We start from the raw sequence: 13625 nt of genomic DNA, 5'->3' as shown, positions 1-13625 counted from the left end.
TTGGGAATAATTGCCTACTGTAGTGACAATGTGACTTCAACTCATGATTGTTTTAAAATGGTGCTTTTATTTACGAATTCTATTAAAAGATTCACATTGAACATGGACTATGCAAAACAACAACAACATTTTCTCCACTCATCTTGAATAATGCTAACATTTGACCTTGTAACAGCATGCTTTCTTTCAAAAGGAGGAATACTTGAGTACGTCTGCCGCCAATCCGACGTTGCCGTGCATTTCCCTTTTACGTGTCTACCGCGAGTCGGGCAGAACACGAGGCCGCCCCCAATTCGTTGCTGGCCCGGCACACGTACACCCCCGCATCAGACATCTCCACGCCGGACAGGATCAGCGAGCAGTGGCCGTCTTCGCCGTACTGCATTTTCACTCTGGACGACTCTGGTAGCGGCTTGTCATCCTGGAGCCATTGCACCTCTGGATGAGGATAGCCTAAAAGGTAAATGACATAAGGCAACATACAGTCAATGTAGGCATCATGTGATTTGATTATGTCATGATACTGCAGCATTGAAACTAATTTCCTGTCTGGGGGTCAACTTAGTTTTTGCAATGAATTTTTGACTTTGGCGACATTCAGCTCATAGCTGACATGATGTGATTTAATTACAAATCCAATCAAAATATATGTGTTTTTTTTAGGGGCGGGGGGTATGTGGTTGTTTTGCCTCCCGGGTTAATGTAGCCCCGCTCCCCCGCCGTCATTCTAACCGTCCAGTCGGCACGCCAGGCAAGCGGTGGCTCCCGTGGGGAAACTGGCATCCCTCAGGGGCTCCTGGAAGCGAGGCTCGCCATGCAGCTGCTTATCCAACGAGCGGATGGCTTCTTCTGCCTCTTGGCTCCAGCTTGGCTCTGGATCAAAAGGAAATAGTGCGCTTTTGGGGTTATTATTATTATATTATTTGTGGTAAAGGAGGGGGCGCAAATTTGTAATTGCACTTCCTGGACCTCCAACATGCTTTTAACGCAATCACTACCAGGAAGTGCAAAAATGTGTCCACTCCAGTGCCAGGATTATTGTCATTGTCACTCGAATTCCAGGACACACAAAATATTGAGTTTTAGGACTACATAAACATTCAATACGTAAATATTAAACGCTCTTCTTTCATCAGAAAAAAAAAAGAGTTGTGAACAATGCTTGTCCATTTTATTGATCAGAATCAGAATCATCTTTATTGCCAAGTATGTAGAACACACAAGGAATTTGTTTCCGGTCGAACACGCTGCACTAGTATCGTCGTCAAAAAAACTGCTAAGTGGCACTATACAGTTCCATTTTGGCTACTGTTGAAGAGTTAATGGCTTGGGGGAAGAAGCTGTTTAAATGATGGAATTTTGAGGAAAATGATTCCATTTTGGAATAAGACGAACATTTGAAATTGTGAGTGTGACGGGGGGGAAAAACAGTCTGCATTGTTTTGTTTGTGTTCACCAAACTTACCGTCTGAAGAGCTGCCAGGAGAGTCTGGCTTGTTGGAAAGGTTGGCCATGCGCTGCAGGGCCAGAACGGCCTTGCCAGTTTTCTGCAAGTTTTAGAAGACAGAGAGAAAAACTGCGCTCAAACACACTTGAAACAAAAGGGGATCCATTCAGTTTTAGTCTACTCCAGAAGGTGGCAGTGTTGTCCAAAAAACGGCTAGTAACACATTTTTTGTTTTATTTTTATGTTTTTCTATAATTGTTGCTGAGTGGTGATATGTGCCGTAACCAACATTACCTTCCACTTGCACTTGGCCAGGAATCGTCTCATCTTCTCCTTCCTGAGGGACTTTGTGGGTCGAGTGAGAGCCGTGAAGGAGGCCATCCATGGGTGGACCAGGGCCTCGATGCATGACATCCTACTCCTGGGGTGGAAAGTGAAGCAAAAAAAAGACATGACAGGTAAAAACTCAAATCTGTGACCATCCTGGCGCTTGCTACCAACCTTCGGTCTTTCTTCAGAAGACCACTGATGAAGTCTTTGGCTTGGTCGGAAATGTCCTCGAAGCTCTCCGGGTCAAATTTGTACTGGGCTGCGGTGACGAGTGCGAAGGTCTCGGCGTCGCTGCCTCCTTGAAAGGGCGACTCGCCGCTTAGCCTGCGGGTTGGGGTTCAGGGAGTAAGAGTCCATGGCAACGATCCATTTTCAAAATATTACCACGTTGACACCTTCTTGTGCAGAGCTAAGGAACTAGGTTTTAGTGATAATCCTCGCACTTTCAGGAACAAATCATATATAAGCTATTCATTTTTATGGGTAATATAAGACATGTTTGAAATGACTTACAAGTGTTATGATTGAAACTATTAATATAGGCTATTGTAACAAAAAATTTGCAAGGGGTCATCTATCATCCCAGGCTTGGACGCTAACCCCCACGGGCGAGGGTTCGATGTAGCAAGAACTTTCAAGAAGGGGGCAACTATGAAGGTGAAGATCCAAATTTGGCCTGTTGAGCCTTGGCGGGGGTTCGCGAGACAGACCGTAAACCATGTCCTTGGTGTAATACAAGGGTTAGCGGATTGTATTCTGCCGTTGAAGCCAAGATGGCAACGCGTTGCCTTTGCCACCGTGTTATTTATAGACGAAAAACTGGGGGATGAGAATTGAATTCCCTCTTGAATTTCAAACCGTATTGCCAACAGGGCCATTTACAATATGAAGCAGATGACTCCGATGCTCCACATGTCTGTTTCCACTCCCACGGTCTCGTAGTTGATCACCTCGGGTGCCGCAAACTCTGGGGTCCCGTGCATCACCAGCAGGGGCTTCCCCTCTTCTAAAAAGCACACATCCAAAATGTCTTGTCAAGATCCCGACCGGGTCCTGGTGGCTCTCGGTTTCAGCCGGTTCCTCACCGAGTTTACTAGCCAAGCCGAAGTCTATGATCTTGATGCATGTTCCTGTGTGGTCGGTGCAGACGATGTTCTCGGGCTTGAGGTCCAAGTGGACGATGTCCTGTTTGTGGACGTACATCATCCCTTCCAGGATCTGCCGCATATAGCCGGCGCTGGTGGGCTCCGTGTGCTCAAAGTTATCGTCCACGATACGTTCGAAAAGCTCTCCGCCCGCTATGCTACGATGGACAGATGCAAAGACCCAAGTTGCGGTCCCGTCCGAAGTTATCCCGTATTTGGGTTCACGTAGCCCCCCCCCCCCCCCCCCCCTAGTTACTTACTACTCCATGACCATCACCGTCTCAGTGGTGGCCTCGTAGGCAGCCAGACACTGGACCAGTTTAGGGTGATGGAGGCAGTTCATCAGCTCGATTTCCTGCCGCGCGGCCGAGCGTTCCTTGGAGGTCCTGACCCGATAGAACTTGCCCGCGTACACATCGCCCGACTCTTTGTGGGACAGACGGAACACCTCGCCAAACTTCCCCCTGGACGGGAGAACAGTTAACGGTGTCTGAACCTGTCTTGGAGTACATCCATGAGCACCATATTCTCATACATTCGGTGCTGTATCGCGATATCGTTTGATAATCATCAATTGTGATGCATCGCAATATCATTTGCATGATCAACAAATGTGATAGATTCAGTGATGTATCACAATATCATTTGATAATCATCATTTGTGTCCATATGTTTGGTGCTGTATCGCGATATCATTTTCAAATCTGGCAAAACATACATGCCCAGCTTCTCGTGGACGTTGTAGTGGTCCTTCAGCTCCCGTTTGGTATCAATCACCACTTTGACAAAGGGTCGCATATCATCCTTCTTTTCTTCTAAAAAACAAACAAACGAAGCGGCACTTAAGCAAGGGCTTAATTTTGAGCAGGTGAGTTTGGGGGGCGTTGTCAAACATCCAAAGCAACTCACTGGTCGCGGCCATCGTGACGGGGTCCGACTCCTGACTCGGTTCGCTGACGCCCTCGGCGTTGTAGGCCCGTACTCGGAAGCGATACTTCCCGTAAGGCTCCAAGCCCTGTTTTACCTGAGTGGAGGTGTTCTTACACCGTTCTGCTATTTCCGCCCAGTCTCCAGATGCGTCGGCACCCTGCCTCCGGACCTCCACGATGTAACCCAACACGGCCGTGCCGCCGTCAAAACTGGGACCCGTCCAGGAGAGGACCAGCGACTCGGCCGACAGCTGGGAGATCACCGGGTGAGACGCGGGCGGGTCGGGGCGATCTTTTTGCAAATGTTCGGGAATAAGTACTTGGCCATCCATATGGTCATTTTTCAAAGTCCATACTCACGTATGACGCTGAGGGAGACCGTGTGTTCAGAGGATCCGCTTCGGTTCCGAGCAATGAGCGTGTAAGAACCTGTGTCGTCCGGGTGGGCTTCGGATATCACCAGGCTGCTTTGCGCGTCGTCGCTGCTGACAGACATTCTGGGGTCTGACAGAACCGCCTGTAGAAAACAAGAATTAGTCGTGAGCAGCTTTTGTGTTATATCGAGTTTTTTTGTTATTTTCAAGACATTTTTTTGCGTGATATCATGCATTTATCGGCAACGGTATCATTGAATCATGGCCAGTTTTCTCACAGTCAATGTTGTCGAGTGATATCACAGTATCATCATGTATCACACCTCAGCAACCCGACACACATAAATATATCGATCACACTCTAAAGATCACACCAAGCAAAACGATGCTGACACCTTTCCTCTGTTGAAAATCCAGCAGCAGGCCACGGGGACGCAGGCGGAGCGGAAATCACAGCGTAAGCAGGCCCGCTCGCCCGCCCGAACCGCCACGTGCTCCGGCGGGTTGAGAAAGTCAACGGGCGAACCTTGAGGAGACAAAAACAAAAGAAATCAACTCGAAGCAAAGGTAATTATTCACCTGACCGCACCCATCTCGCGATGGGTGCGGTCACAAAGGTGCGACGTGATTGGCAGATTGAAAAAAGATGGCACCAATCACCACCGAGCAGCCATTGATTTGGTTTTTCCGCCCCAGCTGGCACTAACCAGCCCGTTGTTGCTGGCAGGTGAGCTGGAGACTTTGGTGATTGAAGTGTCATGTGATCACAAAAAAAAATCCCAACATGGGTTTCCTTCCAATGGCGAACGAACGTACCCGTTTCACCTTCCGTCCCGTCACGGCTCTCGTTTCCGGATGCTTCCATGTCATCCGCCGCGAGCTCCATCGCGTCCAAACTGTGGCTTGTGTTTTTTTCTGTTTGAGTGTACACAACGCAGTAGCGGGGCTTTACTAAAAACATGACCTTGATTATGTTCCTAAAATAAACCAAAACAAAACATACCAGTCATGTGACTTCCTGGTGAATTCTTGCAGCTCAGTGTTGCGTCATCTTCGGTGGCGCCATTGATGAAGTTTGATGGATTCTGATGAACTTTCTCACCTAAGAAAAAAATAAGAGAAATAATAATGATTAGGTTACCGACTTAGAACCCAAAGCCCTACCTGACATATGTATTTACAATCATAACTGTTTAATGTACATGCAGTATTTTTCACTTGGACAAAACGACGCATCAATTAGCGGTATGGCGTTTATTTCTCTCAGTAGTCAACAAACATGTCCGGTGATTAACAGAGGCATGGTGTCTATTTTGGGAAATATGTTAGTAGCATGAGTGCAAAGTAACTCAACCTCTTTGTTACAAATGTTTGTCAGCACGTACCACTTAGACGAAATGAAACGTCAAACGGCGGTAAGGCGTTTATTTCTCCGACCGGACGGCGAGGATGTCTGAGAGCCTTTCAAGCGGCCGCTTGCAAACCTCCCGAAAGTCATTATGTCGCTCGCCCCCCACCGATGGCGCTCTGCAATGTTCTCATGCAAAAGGCTACGAGTTAAAAAAAGGTCAAGCGCGAAGCGGCCGTCGCCTCGCAAAGGGGGTGTTAAAACGCTCCTGAACGGAAGCCAAAAAGTTTCGCGGGAGATGCGCTCAAGTTACGCTCGTAAATAAGAAACAGGGGAGAGGGGGGGACAAAAACAAGTCGGGGGGGGTTTTACCTGTTGGACATGAGAACCCGGCGGCGTTTCTCATCCCCGTCGCCTCGGCGTGCGGGTGCGCTTTGCCGCGTGTGCGCCCCCGCAGCAGCAAGCGCACTGTGGACACATAAGTCTTTGGCTCGCCACCATCCTCGCCGTCCATCCTTGCGTTTTAAAATAGCAGCTGACTTTCACTTTGAGTGATTCATCCCACGGGCCTCCTCCTGTGCAAAAAAAAACGCCTCTTATGTCGGGAGGAGAATGCGGTCCGTGACCCCGGGGGACCCCCGCTCTCCCTCTCCGATGCGGGAAACTCCTTGTTTTGCCGTCCTGCTTTCTCGAAAATCAAACGAGTCACATGTGATGGTAAACAAAAGAAAAAGGCCTCCTCAATCGGGAATATGTGGGAGACACAAAAGAGCGGCGATGACGCAAAAAAGAGGAGTACAGATGTGCAAAACAAAGTCAACGAACGACCAGAGTGGCCCCGGCAATCAGGAAAAGCGAGTAGGGCGGCAATGTCTTGTAAATGAGATGTCTTCACCTCCGTTTTCGGTGCTGCTACTGTATGGAGGGCGCGGCCCGCTGAACTGACGCCTTTGTGACTTTTTGTTCAGTGACTCTTGTTGCCATGACAATGGCTGACTCAAACCTGACCTCAATATGCGCTATTATCTCTGACGCTAACTTTCTGGTCCGGCTACGACGGTCAATGAAAATGAAAAGGCATCAGGTGTTTATTTAATATGAAATGTAAAGAATGGATGTCTATTTGGGTGAACTATCTCTTGGGATAAGGCATTTATTTTTTTGTTTTTTTTCTTATATTAAAAATTCAAAAGAAGCTACTGCTCTTTTCTTAACCAAATATGGAAGTTCCATCCTCACAACATGAACTTTCATCCCCATACTTGTGAGATCCCCACCCGACGCATTCGCCGTCGCGCTTCATTTCCAGGCTATCACCACGATCGTTCCAGTGAGTTCCCAGGAATTGTAAACAGGAAAAAAAGCAAATCGCGAGGCACAAACGAAGTCCAGTCTGGCAATGGTTGCTCTTCCTGTTGCCAGGAAGATCATAAGAGGCGCCATCGTCTTAAGTAGTTTCGCATCCTGTTCCCACAACAAGGCCAAATGTGGACGCTCGATTGGGACTCATCTGTATGCGGTTAAAAAACAAGGGTGGAATGAGGCTCTCTTGTGGCTGAACGCTTCACCCCGTGGCAACTGTTGCCTGGTAACGAAGGCTGTGGGATGCCGTTTCTGAGCTCAAGTCAAATGACTGTCCGGCTAGTAATTGTTTTTTTTTTTTCCGCTACCTGTGCTACTTCTGGCATCTTCATTTGAAAACATACTAGTATGTGTCAATCAGTTCCATTAGCCCGCCTATGGCGTTTTGCATCTAATGCGGTTTAGTTGAATACGCAACGTGTCATTCCGTCTCAAATTTTTTAACATTAGTATCTGAGACTTAGCATGTATATTAATTTAAAAAAACAGACAGAGTAACTCACAAATTGAAAGCACAATTTTGACATTATGTGCTTGATATATGGCCGATAGAAACACTCTTGACATTTGAATTAAGACATTTGCGATGGAACAGGTGGTGTCCGCGATAATAAACCCATATCATGGCTTCAGGTGATGGAGAACAGAATTAATTAGATTTTCTTTTTTAAAGGAGCAGCAAATAACCTTTTTTGATCTGTATTTGCTGCTAGTTATGAATAACCTTTTCCCCCCCAAAAATAAATGTATATCTTAATAAAAGATTGCCTTTGCACATCGCTTGTGGGTCCGTTACATCTGAATATAGTGACTTGGTTTGCATGGCTGTCTCAGCATGATGAATCTCGATTTTGGGCTTGCTCTCTGTGAATTTTCTGCAATGGTTTTCTCCAAGTATTACTAAAACATGCATATTAGGTTGAATTTGTTTTGCACATTTGGGTGTTTTATTCAAAATAACCCTACTTCCACATTATTTGTATTCACGGTTAAATTACACGAGAAAGGGAATTAATATGGTCGAAAAAATGTATAATTTCAATCAATCTATTTCATCCGTTTGCAAACTTCATTTCCCAGAGGCAGACAGACATTATCGTAAATAGTTCGGCAATGACGTAAAGTCAACCGTAAAGTAAGCGTTGCTGCAAATGCACAAACAACTCTGAAAATCGAACGAGAGAAGCAATTTCAAAGAAAATATCACGTTTTTGAACTATCCTGGCGTTAAAAGCAAAGGTAGACTGTTGTTTTATTGCAAGATTAGCTGTTACTTCCGTAAAAAGTTACGGTAATATTAACGATCGTTTGTTTTTAAAAGTCTTGAGTACAGTACTTCAACAACTTTCATTATCCTGAAGCCATTTGAATCTTTTCATTTTGGTAACGCATTTTCCCCCTTCTGTTTAAAGGAAAATGTCTGAGAATTTAATTCAGAGGATAAAGCAGCTGGAAGAGGAACTGGAGAAGCTCAAGTCCCAGCTGAATGGAAACCACATGGAGAGCAATCAGTCTCCCAACAACGAGAAGATAAATGTTAAAAAAGGGAAGAAAGCAGGCAAGGGGCGGCCGTTTGACTTCTCTGGACACCCTCGCCGCCATGTTGCACTACGTCTGGCCTACCTGGGATGGGCATACCAGGGATTCGCTGTCCAGGAGAACACGGACAACACAGTGGAAGCCAGGCTTTTCGAAGCCCTTCTCAAGACACGCCTCATTCAGGACCGCCAGAGCTCAAACTATCACCGGTGCGGACGCACGGATAAAGGCGTCAGCGCCTTTTCCCAGGTGAGTTTCTCTCTTTTCTATGTTTAGTTATTTTCACATTCCTTCATTTGTTCTCTCCTCTGTCTTTGACAGGTGATAACAATCGACCTACGCTCCACACAGCATTCCGGGTTGAGCGTCTCGCTTCCTGAAAACGGCAAAAAAGACGCTGTCGTCACATCCGAGCTTCCCTATGTGAAAATGCTGAACAGAGTCCTTCCTCAGGACATTCGGATTTTAGACTGGGCCCCTGTCGCCGAGGGCTTCAGCGCCCGTTTCGATTGCCAGTCCCGCACGTATCGCTACTATTTTCCACGAGGCTCTTTGGATGTGGCGGAAATGGCAAATGCTGCGAAAAGGTGGAACAAAACCAAGAGATTTTTAAAAATATATGTCATGTATCTTGAGTACAATTAATCTTTTATATACTCACCATCAGATATGAGGGCACCCACGACTTCCGTAACCTGTGCAAGATGGACGTGGGCAATGGCGTCCTGCAGTTTGAGAGGACCATTCTGTCCGCGACAGTCAAGCCGGCAGAACCCCGACGTGCCGACAGCACAGACCCACACGACTTGTTTGTATTTGAGATTCAAGGGCTCGCCTTCCTCTACCACCAGGTGGGATACAAATCTACATATTGATGACCTTCTCTCATAAACTCGTGAAACGTGAATTGAAGCATTGCCGTGACGCTGCAGGTTCGCTGCATGATGGCCGTGCTGCTTCTGATCGGACAGAAGTTGGAAGCTCCAGAAATTATCCACAGCCTCCTTGATGTTCACAACAACCCCAGGAAGCCACAATACAGGTCACTTCACTGCAGGCTAGCCATCCATTTTTCTCCTGCGTATATTAAAAAAAAAATGTCCATTTAGCATGGCGGTGGACTACCCGCTTGTCCTGTATGACTGCCACTTTGACGGCCTGAGCTGGAAACGGGAGTCCGAGGAGCTTAGTGTCGCCCTGTCTTCTCTTCAGCAACAATGGACGCAGAGCGCAGTCAAGGCTCAAGTCCTGCGTGACATGATTCGCGGGTTGGAGCCCATAAGTAAGAATTTGCAAAGATGAAGAGGAATGGATCAAAGTCACTGTACGTCTGCTTAAAACTGCTCGCCCAAACTCTTCAATCACAGGCGGGGTGTCGTCTAGCCTATGCTTGCTGGTGGAAGGCAGCCGCCAAAGGAAATACCGTCCATTGCTGGAGCGTCCGCTGTGTGAAAGTCTCGAGTCACGCATCGAGCACTTTGTGAAGAGAGGCCGACTGGAGCTGGAGGAGGGTGAGGGCAGTCGAGAAACTGTGCACAAAGGGAAGCGATCCAAATATTGTCAAAATGCGCCTGTTGTCTCTGAGGTGACTAACTTCAGTCTTGAATAGAAATGTTTTTCCAAAGATTTTTGCTGAGGTTTCTTTTTTGGATTATGTGAAATAAACCCACCTCTCAATCTCTTCAGCCTGGATCTCATATGTAAGCATTGGTGCCACTGCAGGAAAAAAATAGCAACTTGTTATTGTAACGACACTCTACAAGCGCCACAAATATTCATCAAGATCTAAATTTCTAATATATATATAATATAATCAATTTTAAAAACGGTTTAGAACTGATTTATGTTGATAGATTCTTGAGTTGTTAGCAGGAATGTATATTATTTTATTATAAAATGTTACTCATTATTTACTCAATTATGGTCTTGTTAAAGAATATTTTAGTAAAGTAAATGAACCTATTTAATGTACTTCCGTGTATCCGGAACCATTTTTTGTACTACCGGACCTATTTTGAAACACGCAACCGCCAACATCCGGTTGTTATCCTGTCGGAACTATTTTGGAAGACACACAATCGCCAACATCCGGTTTTTAGCATGTAGTTGACCTCAAGAGACTTACAGGTATTTTAATGGAAAACATCCACGAATGCCGATTGTAAAGTTGTCAAGACACGCTAATGAGAACGATGGCGTCTTTTGCTGACCCATTTATTGTCGTGTTGCTGCTGTCGTTGACATTCAGCTTTTTAGCATTAGTTTGAAGTCCGGAGCTAAGTGTTCGTTCGTCTTCGTTTCAGGGTCGGCTAACAACAGCGAAGTAAGGAAACTATATTCTAACTTTTTGTTGTTGTTAAGTGGTTAACAACATACATCGTTTATATGGGTGTTAGTTTTAAGTATAATCTTGTCTTGCTACAAATAGGACCAGCTGATCAAATGTCACATCAATCCAATGAGTCAACTAATATCCAGGAAATACTCTCATGGTATATTGACAGCCAGAACAATTAATTGCTCACCCAAGTACATGACATAAGTTGCATGTATAATCTCCATTTGACATAAAACTGTTCAATATAGGTTGATGTAACACCCATTTTGACTGTACATTGTGTGCCTTAACCATGTATAACTCACAATGTTATATTTATGTCATGTTTCCTTTTGTTTCGTTTTTTAGGAGATGTTTTTAGTGGGCCTGACGGGAGGTATCGCCTCAGGCAAAAGCGCAGTGTCGTTGATCCTGCGCGAGCTTGGATGTCCCATCATTGATGCAGATGTCGTGGCCAGAAAAGGTATGGGAGTATAAGGAATTGAAGGTTAGCTTTTCACAGGGAACTTTAAAAATATATATATAAAATATATTGAACCACAAATTGGCTACAGGGTGCAAACACTGTTGCCCATCTGACTGTATTTTTGTGTGTGTGTTTTTTTGAATGCAGTGGTGGAACCCCATTCGCCGGCCCACTCGCGCATCGTCTTCCACTTTGGGCGTGAGGTGCTCCTGGAAAGCGGCGAGATTGACCGGCAGAAGCTGGGCCGCCTCATTTTCGCCGACAAGGAGAAACGCAGGCTGCTCAACTCCATCACACACCCGGAGATCCATAAGGAAATGCTCAAGCAGATCGTGTTGTATTTCCTGCGAGGTAGAACTTTATTTGAAAAAAAAAAAAAAAAAAATAGTTTGTGAGCATTTTGTGTGTCACCCTTACGTGTGTTCATTTATTATTTCGTATATTATGATGTGCTTTTTTTTTCTGTCTGTTTTTCTAGGCTATCGCTATGTCGTGCTGGACGTGCCGCTTCTCTTTGAAACCAGAAAACTCACACAGTTTCTCAACCACACTGTTGTCGTTTACTGGTGAGGCTTCTGATGAAAAGCAAGCGTCAAATAATTCCAGAAACTAAATTAAATCCAAAACATCAAATTATTCAATGTACTTTTATTCCATTTCCCGCATTTCAGCATCATTTTTTTCCCCCTTTCCCAGTGACCCGGCCACTCAGCTGGCACGCCTCATGCAGCGAGACGGCTTGACGGCGGAGGAGGCCGAGCAGCGTCTGGCGGCGCAGATGCCGCTCAATGAGAAGCGAGGTCTTGCCAGCCACGTCATCGAGAACTCGGGCACTCGCGAGGACACCCATCGGCAGGTCCTGCGGCTGCACACTAAACTGGAGGACTCCATGGACTTCCTCCCGGTGCGCGTGGTGGCCGTGGCCGCCACCGCCGGCCTCGGCGCGATGCTGCTCTATGCCGCTAAGATGCTTTTATCCTAACGGAGGGCGGATGACTGTAATAGGGCGTGAAAGGCAGGTAGACGGGTAACCTGGGCGCTGAACTGTGAGGTGAGTCATCAGGGCCATTTTCTTACCAGGGCTTAGAAGGATATCTAACTAAAAAAAAGCACTTTAATTGATAGCCAAATGACAGTTACCTTTTAAACATGTTTTAGGACAATTCCATGATGGCTTTTAACTCATTCACTTCTCAAAAATGTGTCCAAGGGTTAATTCCTAAATGATATGGTTCTGGAGTTATATGAGCTTGAAATGAGGGCGGCTGTCCAAAATACAATGCAATATATCCATATTGGTTGATATAGCACTTTAACAACAGCTGAAGCTGGAACAAAGCGCTAACACGGAAAAAAGGGAAATGCTGCCCCCTTGTGGAAAGGAAAACATTGCCAGAGGGCTAACCAGCGCTTTATCGGCACCCAAGCATGAAAAAACAAAACCTGAACAAATTGGGAATGGCACTCTACGTCATATTTTCAATTTCTGAATACATTCGTGAATGGCAGGGAATGAGTTAAATGCAAAGTTGTTTTTTTCAACATCAGACAAACAAATGACTTTTCCATAAATTAGCAGAATGCCTAAATTATAATACAATAATTTAAGAAATATTAATTTCACACTTGATCAATTAGCAAAAATACTGGCACCTGTCTTTTTTTTGAATACTTCCATTTTTAATTGTAAGGCAATTTTTAAACTGACATTTTAACTTTTTAAAAAATTGTACGTGTGTGCAAAATGTACGTCAAGCACCGATTTCATCCAAAATGTTTAAAAATAAACAAAAGCTGAGCTATCCATCCATGATCTGAGCTGCTTTGTTTTGCCGGCATCGGGGAATAACGCGAAGGAAATTCAAAAATATCCGTGTCGAACCCTTTTAATCTGTAAAAATTGACTATATTTTAGTCCACTCTTTCTTTCCTGAGCTATAAAACCGAGCCGCTAAACATAAACAAAACAAATCACCGTTTCTCGCCACGTCTTCCCGACTCTCTGCTCGCCCCCGAGTCGGATTTGCGGGAAAGGCGGCGAGTTTTCTGTCATGGAAAACTTTCTTGGATAGAATATGAGCATCGAGACCCGCGGACGAGAGCATTGAGTCACCAGCGCCTCGCCGATGTACGTCACTTGGCCTGGTCTTGCGCCCTCCAAGCTAACCGAGGCGCTAATGCAGAGTGATGGGTGGCAGTGGGCTGTGCCTTCAATACGTCCACCAGCATTACTTGTCATACGTATCGACACATGAGCGAGCAAAAATGATCATGCAGCATCTAATAAATATAAAAAAATCAATATGGATCAATTTTCCAAAATTCAATGCAATACATTCATATTGAT

General features: G+C 45.5%; 3 protein-coding genes across 5 annotated transcripts; 2 read left to right on the top strand and 1 right to left on the bottom strand.

Moving 5' to 3' along the window:
* Positions 1 to 47: 47 nt before the first annotated feature.
* On the bottom strand, positions 48 to 6500 carry LOC148887624 (myosin light chain kinase, smooth muscle-like). 2 transcript variants are annotated; one of them, XM_089015473.1, is made up of 15 exons: positions 5946 to 6500; positions 5229 to 5327; positions 5042 to 5140; positions 4621 to 4751; positions 4212 to 4368; positions 3832 to 4143; positions 3641 to 3737; positions 3183 to 3386; positions 2863 to 3080; positions 2660 to 2783; positions 1949 to 2101; positions 1742 to 1868; positions 1466 to 1547; positions 733 to 873; positions 48 to 453 (listed from the first exon to the last, which is right to left on the bottom strand). In XM_089015473.1, the coding sequence occupies exons 1-15, from the start codon at positions 6085 to 6087 to the stop codon at positions 248 to 250; spliced, it is 2292 nt and encodes a 763-aa protein (XP_088871599.1). In that variant the 5' UTR covers positions 6088 to 6500; the 3' UTR covers positions 48 to 247. The 2 variants fall into 2 exon arrangements, with proteins under 2 accessions (XP_088871599.1, XP_088871600.1); XM_089015474.1 differs by lacking the exon at positions 5946 to 6500 and adding an exon at positions 5611 to 5630.
* On the top strand, positions 3991 to 10153 carry pus3 (pseudouridylate synthase 3). Of its 2 annotated transcripts, XM_089015478.1 has the most exons (8): positions 3991 to 4117; positions 4643 to 4792; positions 8348 to 8723; positions 8796 to 9061; positions 9142 to 9325; positions 9407 to 9516; positions 9584 to 9756; positions 9842 to 10153. In XM_089015478.1, exons 3-8 carry the CDS (start codon positions 8352 to 8354, stop codon positions 10081 to 10083), a joined length of 1347 nt encoding a protein of 448 aa, XP_088871604.1. In that variant the 5' UTR covers positions 3991 to 4117; positions 4643 to 4792; positions 8348 to 8351; the 3' UTR covers positions 10084 to 10153. The 2 variants fall into 2 exon arrangements, with proteins under 2 accessions (XP_088871604.1, XP_088871605.1); XM_089015479.1 differs by lacking the exons at positions 3991 to 4117; positions 4643 to 4792 and adding an exon at positions 8076 to 8174.
* Positions 10154 to 10559: 406 nt separating this feature from the next.
* On the top strand, positions 10560 to 13084 carry dcakd (dephospho-CoA kinase domain containing). The gene is made up of 5 exons (XM_089015453.1): positions 10560 to 10797; positions 11161 to 11275; positions 11426 to 11629; positions 11757 to 11844; positions 11975 to 13084. The coding sequence occupies exons 2-5, from the start codon at positions 11164 to 11166 to the stop codon at positions 12258 to 12260; spliced, it is 690 nt and encodes a 229-aa protein (XP_088871579.1). The 5' UTR covers positions 10560 to 10797; positions 11161 to 11163; the 3' UTR covers positions 12261 to 13084.
* Positions 13085 to 13625: the final 541 nt, after the last annotated feature.

The sequence above is a fragment of the Hippocampus bargibanti genome, linkage group LG15 (genome assembly GCF_051943395.1).
Source record: "Hippocampus bargibanti isolate YZ-2025 linkage group LG15, ASM5194339v1, whole genome shotgun sequence".
Taxonomy (NCBI): Eukaryota; Metazoa; Chordata; class Actinopteri; order Syngnathiformes; family Syngnathidae; genus Hippocampus; species Hippocampus bargibanti.
The sequence above is the reverse complement of the archived record's forward strand: the minus strand, read 5'-3'. Positions and strand labels throughout refer to the sequence as shown.